Below are 17,965 nucleotides of genomic sequence, written 5' to 3'. Positions count from 1 at the left end.
AGGCTCAGCGGACATGGCTCACGGGCCCAGCCGCTCCACGGCATGTGGGATCTTCCCGGACCGGGACACGAACCCATGTCCCCTGCATCGGCAGGCGGACTCTCAACCACTGCGCCACCAGGGAAGCCCAAGAGATATATTTCTTAGGCTGTACCTCTCGTTGGCATTTTGTAAAGATTACCTATCCTTTTTCCTTTTATACTTTTAGACTGTTTTGTCTTCTTGCCTATTTATGACTATTTGTGACTATATTATGGTATTTTATGGCCATGTTATGTGACCACGTTATTGTTAAGCCTCCTGAAATTATTACCAATATACTAATGAGTGTTATTACACAAAACTAAATCGTACAATACTCATTTTTTTCTGAGAAGTACTTTCGGACTTTTGTACCCTATTTTAAGCAAAATTTTCTGTATAATAGCTGCCATTGTTTACTGCCCTAAGATGTTTATGGATATTAAATTACTGACATCATTTCCTGGCTTCAGTATCAGTTTCTATCACTTAATAGAGTTGGTTTTTCAAAATGGTATTTGCATTTTTTATTATGGTAAAATATACATAATATAAAATTTACCATTTTAACCCTTTTTTAGTGTACAATTTAGTGGCACCAAGTACATTCACATTATTGTTATATTCATTTTGAAAATTCTGATTTATAAAAAATGAAAACATTTTTGTGGGCCCTTTAAAATACTATGGGCCATAGGCACTGGGCTTTCTGTGCCTCATGGCCGAGTGGGCCCAGCCTGGACCTTCTGGTAGTTTAACACCTGCCTGACCAGGGGTATCCAGAACTTGCCTAATCTGACTGCCTGGTGTGTACTGATTTATAAATACTTTGAGTATCATCCCAGACCAAGTTACACCTTGGCTAGGAGTCAGGTGAGCATCATCAAAAGCCTTTTATTGGGCTTCCCTGGTGGCGCAGTGGTTGAGAGTCCGCCTGCCGATGCAGGGGACACGGGTTCGTGCCCCGGGAAGATCCCACATGCCGTGGAGCGACTGGGCCCGTGAACCATGGCCACTGAGCTTGCGCGTCCGGAGCCTGTGCTCCGCAACGGGAGAGGCCACAACAGTGAGAGGCCCGCGTACTGAGAAAAAAAAAAAAAAAGCCTTTTATTGTTCTTTTAGGCTCAGTCACATGAAAGAAACTCCCCAAAGGCTAGAATTGTCTTTAGTTTCCTGCTTCCTAGGAAGGGATGTCTAACAGTGGCTTTAAAAAGAAGATAAGGGAAAGAGTGACTTGCTGAAAACCACCAACAGCTGGGTCAGAAAGTTAATCTAGAAAGGTTGGTGGTTCTATAGGAAGTATCACCTGTCAATTAAATTAGCTTTCATTCCCACTTCTTTTTAAGGCCCTCTCTTTGTATCTTTGCTCCATTCTGTGTCCCCATGATCTTCCATAATTTCATTCCAGTATAGGCAGTCTTTTTCCTTTTTTCTTGTTCTTTTGTTGTTTTTGTTGTTCTGTTTTAAAAAGATAATAGCACAAAAAGTTGTGCGATGTAATTCTGGCCACAGGGAATAATCATGTGTAAGCCTTGTAGTCTAGATTAAAGTGTGGTTTTGCCAAACTTTTATTCAGAAAATTAAGGCTGAACTTTAATTAGGTAATGTTTCAGAGTTAATGATGTGTCTTCATGGCTTTTATTTTAGTACTACTTTGCTTTGTACTGCATCTTAATATATCTACTATTTAATTTTCTCTTTTTTGTCCTGTTAAGGTTCTGAATCACTATCTATTAACAAAAGAATCATGGCCATTTGCTGATTATGCTTGTTTATCTTATTATGTGCTATTGACTGAAATGAAATTAGAATTTTAGATTCTTCTGCAAAAGAGGTGCTGGTGGGGGAGTGGAATTGGAGAAGAGGGAAGGGGGTCACATGATTGTACCTAGTATTTTTTGATTAATGTCAAGGTGTTCCAAAATGCTGCTGCTAGTTAACCAGAGAAACAGCCCTCTATTACTTGGGTTCAGAAGGAGATGGTGGCCTTCCTCCGCCTAAATTCATGCCTCCACCTAAATTCCTCCACCTAAATTCAATGTGTGTTGCACATATGTGTGCTGACCTTATATGTATACATATAGGCATGATTTTGTAGTTTATAGGCAAACAATTCTGAATCTGAGTCTCATGGCATTCTGCCAGCACTAAGGGACTGCATTTCCTAGGCCCCAGCTTCAACTTTAGGATCTGCTGGCCGCTGCTCATATAGCTCCACAGGGCTTCCCCAGAGACAGATAGATACATAGATAAGATAAAGAGATAGATAAGATAGGTAGATAGTCTATCATATCTCTCTGTGCTCTCTTTCTCTCTATCTGTCTCCTATTGGTCCTGATTCTCTGGAGAACTCTCACTGATATAGACAGAAAGATCTTTATGAGTTCTCTGGCTCTCAAATTCTGTGATTTGATTTGATTTGATTCTCATTGATCCTTTCTCATCCTAATAATTATTTATGACCAAGTAATCTTTTTGAATAAGTACCTTGGCAGATGTTTAATTCAAGTCTACTTGAAAATTAAAAAATAAATATTTTAACTCCTGCTCACCTGATGTATCACCAACAGCTGAGAAATTTGGGGTTTTGATTCTCAGGAAACTCAGATCCCCAAGTATTTTTTAGCATGTGTCCTTTTAGTGGAAAGAACCCTGTTTCCTTTGATAGTATACCTTCATCTTATGTTGCTTTCTGAAGTTAAGTAACCATGACCTCCTTTTGTTTCTGAGTCAAGTCATAAAAGCTCAGTTCTACTTCAGGGAACTTGGGATTCTGGGAGATTTTATTTTCCTCCTTTTGGTTATCTTTAAATTTCTACAGTGAGCATATTTGACTTTTGTAAAGAAGAAAGAAAAAGAATTGAAAAATCAAGAACCCTGGGCCTCAAATTTATATCTAACCACACCACTATAAATATAAAACAGTGGCAAGTGTCCTCATAGAATATAGACTGAGAAATAAGAAAGGTGATGTTTATTTTTTATATTAAAATGATAGGAACAATCAAAATTTGTGCATAAGAAAGAAAAACGTGTCAATAACTAAGGTTTAATAGTGTATTGCTTAGTTTTTGATGCTGGCCATTACTAAAGTTTGAATGATATTAGTCTTTAAAAGTCAGCTTAGGGGCTTCACTGGTGGCACAGTGGTTAAGAATCCGCCTGCCAATGCAGGAGACACGGGTTCGGGCCCTGGCTTGGGCAGATCCCACATGCCACGGAGCAACTAAGCCTGTGCGCCGCAACTACTGAGTCTGTGCTCTAGAGCCCGCATGCCACAACGAGTGAGCCCGCACACCACAACTACTGAAGCCCGCACGCCATGCTCTGCAATAAGAGAAGCCACTGCAATGAGAAGCCCGTGCACTGCAGTGAAGACCCAACGCAGCCAAAAATAAATAAATTTATATAAAGAAAAAGAACCAGAGTTCCTCGGAGACCCACTTAACCACGTCTTTGGGTTTTCATTTACATACATGTAAAAATCTGTATTTTTTTTTTTAAAAAAAGTCAGCTTATTTTGTGATGTGATTGTTCATGTAGATCTCCATATTCTTCTTTGTGATGACCAGACTCATTAATGATATAGATGTTTATACTGATATTCACAGCCTACAATTCCTTGCATTTCCCATAACTATTTTTTCTTTAGTTGAATACCTGTATTTCTTACAAATGCTTTTTCTTTGTAAAATTTTATCAAATAAAAAGAGATAGTAAAGGTTTCTTAAATAGGTAACAATAATATATCCAACTAATTACATGTTCTTTATAGCTGCATTTGCCAATTACTCTTATCTGTAATTCAATCACTGGGAGAAAAAATATCCAATAGGAATGAAATCATTTTAAAAGTAGTGAAGGGATGTGTCTAAGATGCCTATCCCATGTGATCCCCAGGGTTAGTAAAGTAATTTTGGCTGTACAGGAATTGTTCTTTTCTCCCACATCACTCTGCATGTGTGCTTAGAAGACAACCTTACTAGGGGAAGGTGGGTCTTCAGTCAAGTGCACGTAAGTGGGGAAGAATTTTATACATAATGTATACTGAAAATAATCAAACAAAACATCACAGCAATCTACTTTAATATCTATTTTCATTCCATCCAATGTGACATTCAAATAAATAAGCTTGTTGCCTCAATACCTTTTTAAGAGTAAGTGGAGTACACCAAATGAGGATACTTATAGGCATGCTAGGGAAGAATGACCTTTGCTGTATGAATGCCAGGTAGCTAATAGCTATCCGTAATGGTGGACACAAGGTTAGTTTGCAGTGACTGATTTGGCCAGGAAACATAACCCATTATATAGTTTAATGGATGAGCTATCTAGATGAAGGAATTGAGACTGTGCTTTCAAATTATCTTGTAATATTAAATTAGGCAGAGTTACTGATGTTCTAGAAGGCAGGCCTAAAATTGAAAATAACCTTGAAAAATAAAACTATGAAAAATAAAAGGTCCTAAATAAAAAGGATGAAATCAAATAAGAATAAGTGTAACCACAGAACAACCCCTTGGAAGACTGGGAAAAAATGGGTAAGGACTGGGTATATGGTTGTCTAAGAAACAGTAATGTCATCTTATTCTAAAAAAAGAGAGGTTTGGGAGATATTGATGCTTAGAGGCTATGGGAATGAGGGTGGGAAGGGGATAGGAATCTAAGAATTGGATACCCATCACTTAAAGATACACTGATACATTTTCCTGATATAAGTGGTATAACTGTGTTCTATTTGTCTTTCACAATGAGGGAAGGTCGACTGGGGACTCAAGAGGACCCTTCTGTAATATCCTAACCTGTCTTTCTATGATCTGTTAAAAAGAAGAAGGAAGAGAAAAAGAAGAAAAGGAAGAAGAAAGCTTTATTAACCTTAACGCAGATTTTCCCTAGAGTGATTGTCTTGCTGGGTCTTTAGTGGTTCCTGTTTCTACAGGGCCTGTTTGCCCTTAGCATTCTTTTCTCTGACACTTTTTTCCGTCTTCTATCAGGATGTTTCACTCAACTTCCTCAACCCTTCTCTGAAACAGCACACTCAAAGGTGAAAAGAGATTGACTCTTACTGTTGGCTGTGTTTTGTCAGGTCTTGACCTCTGTGATGCTTCTTTGGAAGTGAGCAGTTGGCTACCACAGCATTCTTTGCCCTCCCTTTCCTCAGAATTCATGACATTGCAACACTCTCTCCATACCTTTTCTTCTCTGTCTTTCCTGGCTTCTTTATGAACCCAGCCATGAATGTCCCAAAGATTTGGGTCCTAGAACGCTGCTCCTCTCATTTTACATAATCTCAGAGAATTCATCCACTCCCATGACTCTATAACCATCACTTTTTGGGGGTAACTTATTTTTTATATGATTTCAAACTTACAGAAAAGTTACAAGACTAGCAAGAGGAGCTCCCATATAATCTTTACCTGGAGTCAGCAATTGTTTACCATTTGAGAATAGGCTGGAGACTTTGTGCCCCTTTACCTCTGAACAGTTCAATGTGTATTTCTTAATAACAAAGACACATAGCTATGGTAAAGTTTTCAACCTAGGGGAAGATTGATACAGTATAATTATTTAAGCCACAGTCCATATTCAAATATAGTCCATTATCCCAGTAATGTTCTTTATAGCTCTTTCCCCAGCCAATGATCACTGCTGTGCACAGGGCACTGACTTCTCTCCAGGCCATCTGTCCCACAACACTGCCTTTAAAATAAACATTTTGTACTGATGTCATCTCTAATTAAAAATGTCTGAGAAGTGACTCATTTCCCTCCTTAAACAAGTCCTCTCCATCTCCATGTCTTTTTTATTCTTTTTAGTGGTATTAGAGCTCTCTCAGACATCTGGGTTTGAAGTTATGGAACATCTTTGGTTCTTTATCCCCAGTTAGGCTGGTAAGTCCTCTAAATTCTTTCTGTGAAATGTCTCCTCTAGTCCCCTCTTAAGCTGCTGTGCTCTGATGCCCACCCATTCCACACTTCAGACAAATGCTTTCAGTTACCGTCATCTATCTGGAGGACTCAGAAAAAGCTTGCAGTGATTGTCCTATCTTAAGTAAACTTTGTCAGAACTCAGGGTCTGTGTGGCGCCAGAATAGTGGATCAGCCAATAATGTGTGATAATTCACGAATCTCTTTCTATACACAGTTTCTAAATATTTCTTCCCAGCCCCACTAAATAGTTGTTGAATAAACATTTAAATAGTATGTTAGGGTGTTGAAACCATAACGACTATCTGCAACTCACATATGCAGAGGAAGTATGTCTAACTGATAACTGGCCCTCTTCCCGAGCCCATAACCAGTGGGAAAACACTAACTCTTCAATACTCTTAAAGCTTAGTCTGATTCCATAATTCAAATAGTTCCTATAGGAGATATTTAACCTTCCTTGAAAAAACTCTCACTTTCTCAGAGATCCTCTCCCATCCCCTATGTGTAGAAAAGCAGATCTGAGACTGTTATCTGTTAAAAGTCCTGCTTACAAGGTTAGCCTTTGGTTGGCATCTAGAGATAAGAATTCCTGAATAAGAGTAGCTCACTGTGTCTAAACTGTTTGCACAAACAATGTGGTTTATGTTGAACACCTGTTTTCCTTCTGCAAGTCTGGAATTTTGGTATGTGCTAGGCAGAGGGCGCCTGTGTGACCGGCCCCCAAGAAAAATCTTGGGCTTGGAGTCTCTGATGAGCTTCCCGAGTAGATAGCATTTCACAACACATGGCAGGGGGAATTAAGTGCATCTTGTGCGACTCACTGAGGGGGGGCTCTTGGTCTCAGAATTTCGCACCTGGTTTTTTCTGGACTTTAGCCCATGTGCCTTTTCCCTTTGCTGACTTTGCTTTGAATCAACTTGCTGTAATCAATCATAGCCACAAGTACAATTATATATTGAGTTTTATGAGCCCTCCTGGCAAGTCACTGTATCTAGGGGTGGTCTTAGGAATCCCAACACACCCTGCTTTTCTCCCTGTGGCAGATTGTTATTTTCCCAAAATGGTTGCAACATGTGCTGGCATCGCACATGCTCTTACAATGTGATTTTGACACTCTTCACATTGAGAGGCAGAGTCCATGTTACCTCCCCTAGAATTTGGGTGAACTGTGACTATGATGGAAGTGATGCTATGCGATTTCCAGAGTAGTTGATTAAAAGTAACGCAACTTCCTCCTGGTTCTCTTTTTGCCATCCTTATCCTCAGAACCCAGTCACCATGCTGTGAGGAACCCCATGCAGGCACAAGGAGTTGTTGTACAGTTGTTCCATCAACAGTCCTAGCTAAAGTCCCAGCAGATAGCCAGCATCAACTACCAATTGGAATGAGAGACGTTTCCAACCCCAGCACTTAAGTCACTCTCAGCTTTCAGGTCTTCCCAACTGAGGCCTCAGACATTGTGAAGCAATAAGATGGCTTTGCTGTACCTTTCCAAATTCCTGACCCAAAGAATCTGGAAATGACTACTGTTTTACACTGCTATGTATGGGTTGGCCAGTTATGCAGCAATAGCAACTGTATCTTTCTCTGAGATGGCATCCGGGTATATGGAAAGAGGGATGCAACTTAGCATCCTGATGCCAGAGGGGAAGAGCAGCATTTTCTGTGTGGTGTTCTCTGGGATGATATCTCAAGTCCAGCTTGTTGCTCTTTCCCTTGCCAGCATAAGTGGCTATAGTCTGTGGCTGTTGTTAACTGTCAGTCTTTTTCTATTTCTCACTCTTTTTCTCTGGGCTTGGTTGGAGCCCTCATGGCATGTTTGAGATGGCATGTTTGAGATGACTCGGCCTCATTTCCACTTCCATAGATACTGTGGACCCCACAGAAGCCTTCTGTGACTCCCATTCAGTACCTAGCTCCAATGCTCAGCTCTGCAGCTAACAGTTGAACTCCCTCTGCAGACTTACAACTACTTCAGGGTCTTGTTTATGCCACAGGATACAAACGTCGTTCAGAATTGATGATTCTCAGAGCCTCCCTCTGCCTGACCATGCTGTTCTGCCAGTTTGGGTTTGGCTGTGCCCCAGGCAAATGAAAGAACAGCCTGAGTGGTGGTCTGTTCTGAGTTCTCATGAGCGATGGGGGGCCAGGAGACCCCTTATACCTTTGTGCCATTATTTTCATTTATCCAGTGCACTTCCCTCTGTCCACATCAATGAGACTCTGTCTATGTCAATGAGACTGTCTGATTTAAGTCAACAGATGGGAAAATTGGGAAATGCTTCGACTATTTCTGCTGTCCTGCTTTACTTTTCCCTTACTTTCGTCTTCCTACAATGCCCCAGACTTCTTCCCTATCTTCCTACTCTCCATTCCAACTCTTGTTTAAGCCTTCATGGCAAAGGATGTTTTCTCTACATGCTTGGAGAAATCTATGATCTGAGTCTTCCAGGTATGGTCATTGATATTCTGAAATCCTCAAGACTGAACTGGATTGCAAGGCTGTTGTCTTTCGGAAGAACCCTATTTTGCATTAGAAGGTGATATTACTTTTCTTTTTGGTTGCCATTTTTTTTCTAAAATAAATTTTGATCTCCCCTTGGGAAAATGGGTGGTTACACACCCCGAAAAGGGAAAACTACTAATAATTTTGAATGATTACGCCCTCCCTGTATACTTGGTTTGAGAGGTACACCAAATTACTCACTTGTCCAAAACTCCCACCATCTCAATTTAGCCTTGGGTATGAATTGCAGTCAATATAAAGGTCCTCTGAGGTAGGACCTTCTTGGTGAAGCTGCTTTTTTCTATTCTGTTTTGTGCCTTTTGTATTAAACTTTGGAAAACATACTCTGTTCTGCTTCCTTATAACAATTATACCCTCCTGGTTCCTAATAGTTTGTTCTTATTTTTGAAAACCTTCTTTATTCACCTATTCCATGTTTACATCCTTCTAATTCCTGAGTATATGCTTAGGCACAAATTTACTGCTTGCCTTGACTCCTACTTTTTTATATATGCCCAGCTGCTCCCTTGTTTTTGCTCCATTTCCTTGCTCTAACTCTCAGAACCTCGGTGTTTCAATATTGCAGATTATTCAGTATGTATTAGGATGCTTTTAGTAGGTTGTACAAAAACCAACTCAAACCAGATCAGACAGTAAAAGTAATTTATTGGCTCATATTTATTTGAAAAGTCTAGCTTCAGGAAAGGATTGATATGGCAATGTCATTGGTACTTTTTACTGATTCTCAAGCCTGCCTTTTATGGTGTTGGTTTCATGCTATACTGATAGTAGGCAGGCTGCCAACAGCAACCTGGGCTAGATGCTTCCTTACTTATGTGCAATAGTGGAAAAAGAATGTTTTTCCCCCAAACTCTTTTTTTTTTTTTTTTTTTTTTTGCGGTACGCGAGCCTCTCATGATTGCGGCCTCTCCCGTTGCGGAGCACAGGCTCCGGACGCGCAGGCCCAGCGGCCGTGGCTCACGGGCCCAGCCGCTCCGCGGCATGTGGGACCCTCCCGCACTGGGGCACGAACCCGTATCCCCTGCATCGGCAGGCGGACTCTCAACCACTGCGCCACCAGGGAAGCCCTCCCCCAAACTCTTGAACAAAATCTCAGGCTTTAAGCTGTTTGGACAAACTCAAGTCACATGCCTAACATTGAACCAATCACTGTCTTTGAGAGTGGAGTGAGATTGTCCTTATTTTCTTAGGCCAATTAGATTCTACCCCTAGACTGGGAGGGGGGTTAATCTACTCAAACTGCATGGTTACTACACAATGTGAAATGGGAGAAGTGGATTCAGGGTGAGCTGGTGTCACCTCTTAAAGTTTGCATGAGATGAGCATGCTCACGTCTTCCCAACTCAATGTTCACTACTGACTTCACTTGGTAGCTTGAAGTCAACCATGGCAGGAGTATTTATACCACAGGAATTGTCAAATATTACAAATCAGTTGTGTGGGCTTTTTTTTTTTGGTGGGGGGAGCTGGTTTACCAATACATCTCTGATAATGGGAGGCACTCAGTTTTATGTGTTAACAGGCAACAAACATTCTCAAACAAACATTTCCTCTTAGTTAGGAAAACTAATTCTCTCTAATTAGTTTTCCTAACTTCAGAATTGCACACCCCTACTTACCACTTTTTAAAAATAATGGCTTTACTGAGATTTAATTCACCTGCCATAAAATTCACCCTTTTAAAACATACAATTCAGTGATTTTTGGTGTATCTCCAGTGTCATACCATCATCACCACAGTCAATTTCAGTATATTTTCATCACCCCCAAAAGAAACCCCATACCCACTGTAGTAGTTAGGTTTCTCTACAGAAACAAAACCAAAGCTGAAAACCCCGGAAAGCCAGTGATGTAATTCACTTCGCGTTTGAAGGCTTGAGAACCAGGAGTACCAAGGAGCAGGATAAGATTAATGTCTCAGCTTGAGCAATCAGGCAGGAAGGGGCCAATTCTTACTTTGTCTGCCTTTCTCTTCTATTCAGGCCCTCAACAGATTGGATGATGCCCACCCACATTGGGGAAGGCAAACTACTGAGTCCATCAATTTAAATGCTAATTTCATCTGGAAACACTTTCACAGACACAACCCACAAATAATGTTTAGCCACATATCTTGGTGCCTCGTGATCCAGTCACACCCATTAATAGTCACTCCTCATTCCTTCCCTCCCACTATCCCCTGGCAAAACTACTTTCTGTCTCTGTGGACTTGCCCATTTTGGACATTTCATATAAGGAATCATACAATCTGTCTTTTGGCTTAGTTTCTTTCACCTCGCATAATGTTTTCAAGGTTCATCTATGCTATACAACTATCAGTATTTTTTTCCTTTTATTGCCAAATAATATTTCATCGTGTGAATAGACCACATCGTGAATTGTTTATACATCCATCAGTTAATGACATGTGAGTTGTTGAGATCCAGTTCTAATCATAGTTCTGGAATCCGGTCCTTTTCACCTTCAGTCTTTAGTACCTTCTGCGGCTGGAATACTTTTCCTAAAACATCACATTTATTCTTGTCACTCATCACATCAAAATATATTGTCCACTCTGTCTGGGAGATGCTAAAGGAAGGCGCTGACCTCGCATGTGAAGCTGTCCTCAGTTCCACTGCAACTGGGGTAGAAATCAGCAGATCCTGCCACCTACTTAGAGGGCAGTTTGGCAAGCGATGCTCTAATCTCATTTAAAGGGCCTCTAGCTGACCAAAAACAAACAAACAAACCCCAAAGAAATAGACCCCCAACAACACAAAGCAAAAGCCCAAAACTATATAGAAAGTGACATGGATATTATGTAGCTTTTGGATTTTATTTTTTATATATTTTATCTCTTAAATATTAAGAATTTCATGAGGGTGCTGGTGGGATGATGTGTCTTACAGGTAGATAGCTTGAAGCCCTGGCTGAATCAGTAGCGTTCTTTAGATTCTCTCCTGAGATTTTAAGCAAATGGTCTTATATGTGAAGTGGGAGTAATAATTCTTACTTCAGAGCCTGTTGTGGATTAAAAGTTATAAATACTCAACTACCGTGTTCAACCCGTAATAGGCACTCAGTAAATAGACACTATAATGATTATTATATGGTTAGAATTTTCATTTATTTTCAATAAAGCCAATCGAAGGTTAGAACTATTTTGGTGTTCTTTCATTGTTTTATCGTTTTGGTGATTTAATTTCAATATTGTCCTAGTGCTTTAAAATTAGTACCAGTTTGAAGCAGAAATTAGATAATCAGTGCAAGGGCTTTATGTTTCTTGTCTACCATTACCCTTGATATAATCTGAGAGAATCAATATTTCCTTTGGGAAATGGTCAATGATAGTGTCTTGTTTTATTACTATAGAAGCTTTTATGAAGTGCTCTAAGGATAAATACCTTAAATATTATACTGGGTTATACTGATATAAATTTCTCATAGGAATGAATCTTCCAGCTTGGCAGTTACTGGCAAGTATGACTTGATAGCAATTATTAAAAATATAACCCAAGATATTATTCTTTGGAATGATTATAACATATTAGTAAAAAAGATATTGAATGGTAGTTAAATTGTAATTGTTTTTGTCTTTTTGCAGATGGTCATACAATTTAAATGGTTCTTTATGTTGTATATTTATGGTTTAGAAAAATTCACATATATGATAATTTATAATTTTAATTTTATAAATAAAACAGCCATGAACTAGATTCTTCTTTCAGAATTAGAAGTACTTATAAATGCAATAGCCAAATACAAGAGGTGTTAGTAATTTGAGAGATTAAATTAATCAATTTTTTGAAAGTTAACCTGTGATCATAATACAACTAACACATTAAAGATCAACTTTTGGAAATCACTCCTTTTTACGTATTTTAGTCATTTAATATTATCTTTCTCCCTCCCCCCATAGGGTTATCCTTGTCAAGATGATGATTATTCAGTTGTCTACAGAAAATGCCGTTCTCAGTTCACAGATCTAAATGGTTCCAAAAGATTTGGCATCAACACCTGGCATGATGAGAGTGGGACTTATGCCAATTCATATGTAAAACGAAAACTCTACCCATTTACCAGTGGCCTTGTTGTTCCCTTTTTAAAATAATATATGGAATCAGATTCTATAACTAATGAAAGGTAATGGATGTAGCAGTTGATGATTTTCTATCCTAATAAATGCAGTGGAAATATTACGATAATAGATTCCTTTAACACAAAATCTTATATTCTAGACCAGTGTGTATATCTTTCTTTTTATAAGCTACTCTGGTATTTTCCAAAGTTTAGTATGTTTTTCACTGAAGGTATATAACCCAATTCTAGATGGTACTTGGAGGAATTTTATTTTATGTTACTTTATTTTGTTTTATTTTATTGACTGAATTTATTTTAAATTTTATTAGGAAAAAATGCATAAAGCTAACACAATCAAGCTCATGATTGCTTAGGGTGTGTCTGATTTAAAAAAAAGAGATAACTTAAATTCCACTTTTGAGTGAATAAAAATTTAGGTGGTACTCAAATTCTACATGAAACTCAACTGGCTTAAGTTTGAGCAACATGGGCCCTATAATAATGCTGAGTGTGTGTGTGTGTGTGTGTGTTTATTGGGGAGGAGTGTGTCTGTTTCTACACTTTAACATATCTGTGGTGGCTAGCTGCTCTGTGGATTATCATTCAGCATGGTGTTTTTCCTTATACAATATAACACTTTTTATTGTATGAAGTAGCAGAGATGCAGACAGAATCTTAGTGAAACTTTAGGGGTTTAATGGAAAATCCAATCATCTAGTGTTAGATTTAGAATAAATCTTAGCAGTTGTTTTGACTCGCACTCCCGTTTTCCAGATGAGCAGAGACTCACAGAGGTTCAAGTAGCTTGCCCAGGGTTACATAAATAAATTCTAGTTGATCTTTGAGGTACATTTGAACTTTTGTTTTTTCTGAGGATGGGTTTATTTATTTTGGCCTAGGTTAAATTTACTCTCATTGTTTTTCTTTAAGAAAGAAATTCATGAAATAGTATTTCATGATAAATGCTAATTTGATTAGCAAAATATGGGGAAAACTATAAGCCTTGTGAGGAGAGAAATGATAATAAATAAAATATGGGTATGCCAAGGAAGCATTCACCAGCAGAGTTTTACTATAATTTATAGCTGCTTTAAAGTGTGTCTGTACATATACACAAATATATGTGTATAAATATGTATAACATATATAAATACGTAATGTTAATTCTTTTTTTAAAAATTAATTATTTTATTATTTTTTTAACATCTTTATTGGAGTATAATTGCTTTACAATGGTGTGTTAGTTTCTGCTTTATAACAAAGTGAATCAGTTATACATATACATATGTTCCCATATCTCTTCCCTCTTGCGTCTCCCTCCTACCTTCCCTATCCCACCCCTCTAGGCAGTCACAAAGCACCGAGCTGATCTCCCTGTGCTATGTGGCTGCTTCCCACTAGCTATCTGTTTTACATTTGGTAGTGTATATATGTACATGCCATCTTTATTGGAGTATAATTGCTTCACAATGGTGCATTAGTTTGTTAATTCTTTATATATTACCTACTCTAGGGGATACCTGCCTAGGATTACCTTTCTTTCCACAGACTACAAATTCAAGTTTAATCACTCCGAACATTCATTAACATATCTGGGGTGGACAGATGTTTGAAGTATGCAAATCTGTATGTCAAGCTACTCATCATTTGATTTTTTTTTTCCTTTTGGAAGGAGAAAAAGTCCTAATGGCCATATCACTACCTTTGAACAATGCCTTTTACTTAGAAAAAAATTCACCTACTTTAGCAGGAATTCTATATCGTCACAATGATTAACATTGCATTTTACATAAATGACCTGGGTCTGCCATGAGGGATCAATTTAGAAATCAGTTTTTGTTTGGTTAGGAGAATGAAATTAGAGGGATTTTATTTAAACTAGTAGAATAAAATGATGCCTTGAAAAAAATAGAGATTACCTAGATCTTTCAGGTATAATTATTTTGTGTTGATTTGGATTTCTTTAGATAACTTCTTTAATGGTTCACCTCACCAGTATCAAAGACCATTTCAAACAATAAAAAGTGGAACTCAGATATGATCATCGGAGAGTGTCTTCCTTAGGAAATGACCACACTGACTTCTGATGGTTCCACATGTATACTTCATAGGATTCCACCTGAGACACCAAAATAACACTGTATCTTGTGTGTTTATACAGTTAGCATTCATATTTGGTCAGTATTTTTCTTTTGGCCTTTATGTGTTATTATGTCAGAACTGTTGGTGTGAGCTCACTATGGCAGAATGCAGACTGCTGCTGGGAGAATGGGTAATTGGTTGGGCAAATCCCAAGTAGATGTATGGCCGTGGTGGTCCTTGGTTAAATTTGGCCTACAGATAAGTTTTATTTAGTCTTCAGAGTGTTTTTTTTTTCATTAATCTTAAAAAATTGAGCCCCATTTTATAGACTAGGACATTTTACTTTAAAATTCGAATTTTTATGTCCTTGGCACATTTGCAGATCTGGCAGCACTGGTCTGATTTTGATACAGCAACAATCAGCAGGGATATGATAGGAGACCCTCTTTGGATGGGGGTGAGTTCATCATTTTGCTGTTATTCTCACCTGGTATACTTATTTATGGAAGCATTGTGACCCTTTACCTAAGGAGAGGTCAGACAAATATGAAATAACAAGTTGTAGAGGGAAGGGGTTGGTAGAAAAATGGCAAAATTGGCAGCTTCTTGGTGACTGAGATTAGGACGATAAAGGCAGAAGCCACATCCTAATAGTAGAGACAGCAAGTTTGGTTAAGTTCAAGTAGGCATCAAGATCCCGGAGTATATGATGTAGAAAATAGAGATGGAGAGTGGGCCAAGCGCTTTACCTTAGAAATATAGAGTAATCTCAGATCCACTGGTTTACACTAGGAGTCCATTTGTGCTGAGGCAGGAAGTGAGGGTACCAGACCCAACCCCTAGAATATGGAGCTGGCAGATGAAGACAAGAAGCAGGGCCCAGCCAGCTCACTGGTTTATTTACAGAGGAAAATCACCCCTGGATTCCAGTGCTCCTTTTTCTAGAGGTACAGAGAAACTCCAGATTCACCAAGACTCTAGGCAGAAATAGTGAAGTCCTTCCTATGGGACACAGAGTAGAGGTGGCAGGCTGGTAGAGACAGAAGTGCCTGGCACAGCCACCATCAAGAATAGAGCAGCAGGACTTCCCTGGTGGTGCAGTGGTTGAGAGTCCGCCTGCCGATGCAGGGGACGTGGGTTCGTGCCCTGGTCCGGGAAGATCCCACATGCTGTGGAGCGGCTGGGCCTGTGAGCCATGTCCGCTGAGCCTGCGCGTCCGGAGCCTGTGCTCCGCAACAGGAGAGGCCACAACAGTGAGAGGCCCACGTACCGAAAAAAAAAAAAAAAAAAAAATAGAGCAGCAGATTCTTTCTCAAAGCTATGTTGACCAAAAGCTAACTTTAGAGTCAGGAACAGTGCAGTTTGCCAGTAGCTGAAAGCCCACTCCAAATAGCTATGGTAGGGTAAGCATGAGGCAAATATTGTAAATCAAAGTGGAAAACCCTAACAAAATCTCACAGTAAATCAGTGTCCCAAATATTAAGATCATAAGCTTTATAAAAAAATTTAACACCTTTATTGAGATATGATTCACAAACCATAACGTTCACCCTTTTAAAGTATGTAATTCAATGATTTTTGGTAGATTCACAGAGGTGTGCTACCATCACTGTAATCAATTTAGAACATTCTCACCACCCCCAAAGTGAACCCCATATCCATTAACTGTCATTCCCCATTCCCTCCCGATCTCTCAGTTCTAAGCAACCACTAATCTACTTTCTGTCTCTATAGATTTGCCTTTTCTGGATATTTTATATAGGTGGAATCATACGATGCGTGGTCTTTTGTGACTAGTTTCTTTCACTTAACATAATGTTTTCAAGGTTTCATGTTGAATGAAGTATCAGTGCTTCATTCTTTTTTGGCTGAATAATATTCCATTTTACAGCTATACCACAATTTATCCATTCATCAGTTGATGGACGTTGGGTTACTTCTGCCTTTTGGCTATTTTAAATAATGCTGCTATGAATATTTATGTATGAGTTTTTGTGTGGACATATGTTTTCATTTCTCTTGGGCATATATGTAGAAATGCAACTGCTGGGTCATATGGTAACTCTATGTTTAACCTTTTGATGAACTGCCAAACTATTTTCTACAGTATTTTACATTCCCACCAGCAATGCATGAGAGTTCCAATTTCTTAATATACTTGCCAACATCTGTTATTTTCCATTGTTTTGTTTATAGCCATCCTAGTGGGTGTGAAGTGGTGTCTAGTTGTGGTTTCGATTTGTATTTTCCTGATGGCTAGTGATGTTGAGCATCTTTCTATGTGCTTATTGGCCATTTGTGTATTTTCCTTGGAGAAATCTTTATTCAGATCCATTTTCCATTTTTAAATTGGGTTATTTAGCTTTTATGATCATAACCTTTTGTAACATAATTTTCAAAAAAACTGGAACACATAATCTGAAAAAAAAGATTTTCGTTTGGGCTTGAGAAGTAGCTTAGAAGCTTTCATTTAGAATCAAATACTGGAATTTCTGTTCCAATGCCACAGAATATTTGAAAATGAATAGAACTTGGAAGATCTTGTAGGCAGGCACTGTCAAGTGAAAATTTATAATGCACGTATGTGTTTTAATCAATATTTTTGATAATGGTAGTGATAATGATGGTACAGTAAGTCAATAAAGTAATATTGAAATTATTCATAAAATTCTGGGGGAATGTGTTCTTTAGTTTTTCATCACATAGTTCTACTTTTCATTTGTCAGGGTAATAACTAGGGCTTGCTCTGCAGGAATCAAACTCGTCTCATTCTCTAACACTCTTCCCTAGTACTAGAATTTCCCCTTTAAGCGTGAATCTCAACCTGCTGTGCTTATAAACTCCTTTGATGATCTAATGAAATCCAGACCTTTTGCCCTGGAAAAGTTACAAATATTCCTGTTAAGAACATTGGGAAACATTCTAACATCACCAAGTAATGAAGTTTTCCTCTCCTTTGGAAGTAGATTAACTAAATTGTGAATATTTAACAAGTTCATATTAGGTTTGTGTGTCCACTTCCAGAAGACAAAGTATACATGCGTATATGTATATATGTACACACACACACACACACACACACACACATAATGTGTTTATATTTGGCAACCATGAAAGAGAATGCGTAATTTTATCAATTAGCTTTTGCTAACCACCTGAAAACATACTGACTTAACAGATGTTATTTCTTATTGTTCTGTGGTCCACTGGGTGGTTCCTGTGTTCTGGGGCTGGACAGTTCTAGGATGGCCTCTCCTGGTTGGCACTTGGTTCAAAGACAACTGGGATGTCAGGGATGCCCTGGCCATGAGTTGTTCATCATGTGGCATAACAGACTGGGTTTGTT

At 38.7% G+C, this 17,965-nt stretch overlaps 1 protein-coding gene across 6 annotated transcripts in view; it reads left to right on the top strand.

Annotated features, from left to right (window-relative positions):
* CFAP95 (cilia and flagella associated protein 95) overlaps positions 1-12,696 on the top strand; it is a 123,422-nt gene extending 110,726 nt beyond the window's left edge. For 3 of the 6 annotated variants that reach the window (XM_060013427.1, XM_060013426.1, XM_060013428.1), the window contains one exon: positions 12,377-12,694. In XM_060013427.1, the coding sequence (XP_059869410.1) occupies positions 12,377-12,568 (192 nt within the window). In that variant the 3' untranslated portion in view covers positions 12,569-12,694. Of the gene's footprint in view, positions 1-12,376 lie in introns of all 6 variants that reach the window. The other 3 variants (XM_060013425.1, XM_060013424.1, XM_060013423.1) reach the window with 2 other exon arrangements.
* Positions 12,697-17,965: the final 5,269 nt, after the last annotated feature.

Source organism: Delphinus delphis, chromosome 6 (assembly GCF_949987515.2).
Source record: "Delphinus delphis chromosome 6, mDelDel1.2, whole genome shotgun sequence".
NCBI lineage: Eukaryota > Metazoa > Chordata > Mammalia > Artiodactyla > Delphinidae > Delphinus > Delphinus delphis.
The sequence above is the reverse complement of the archived record's forward strand: the minus strand, read 5'-3'. Positions and strand labels throughout refer to the sequence as shown.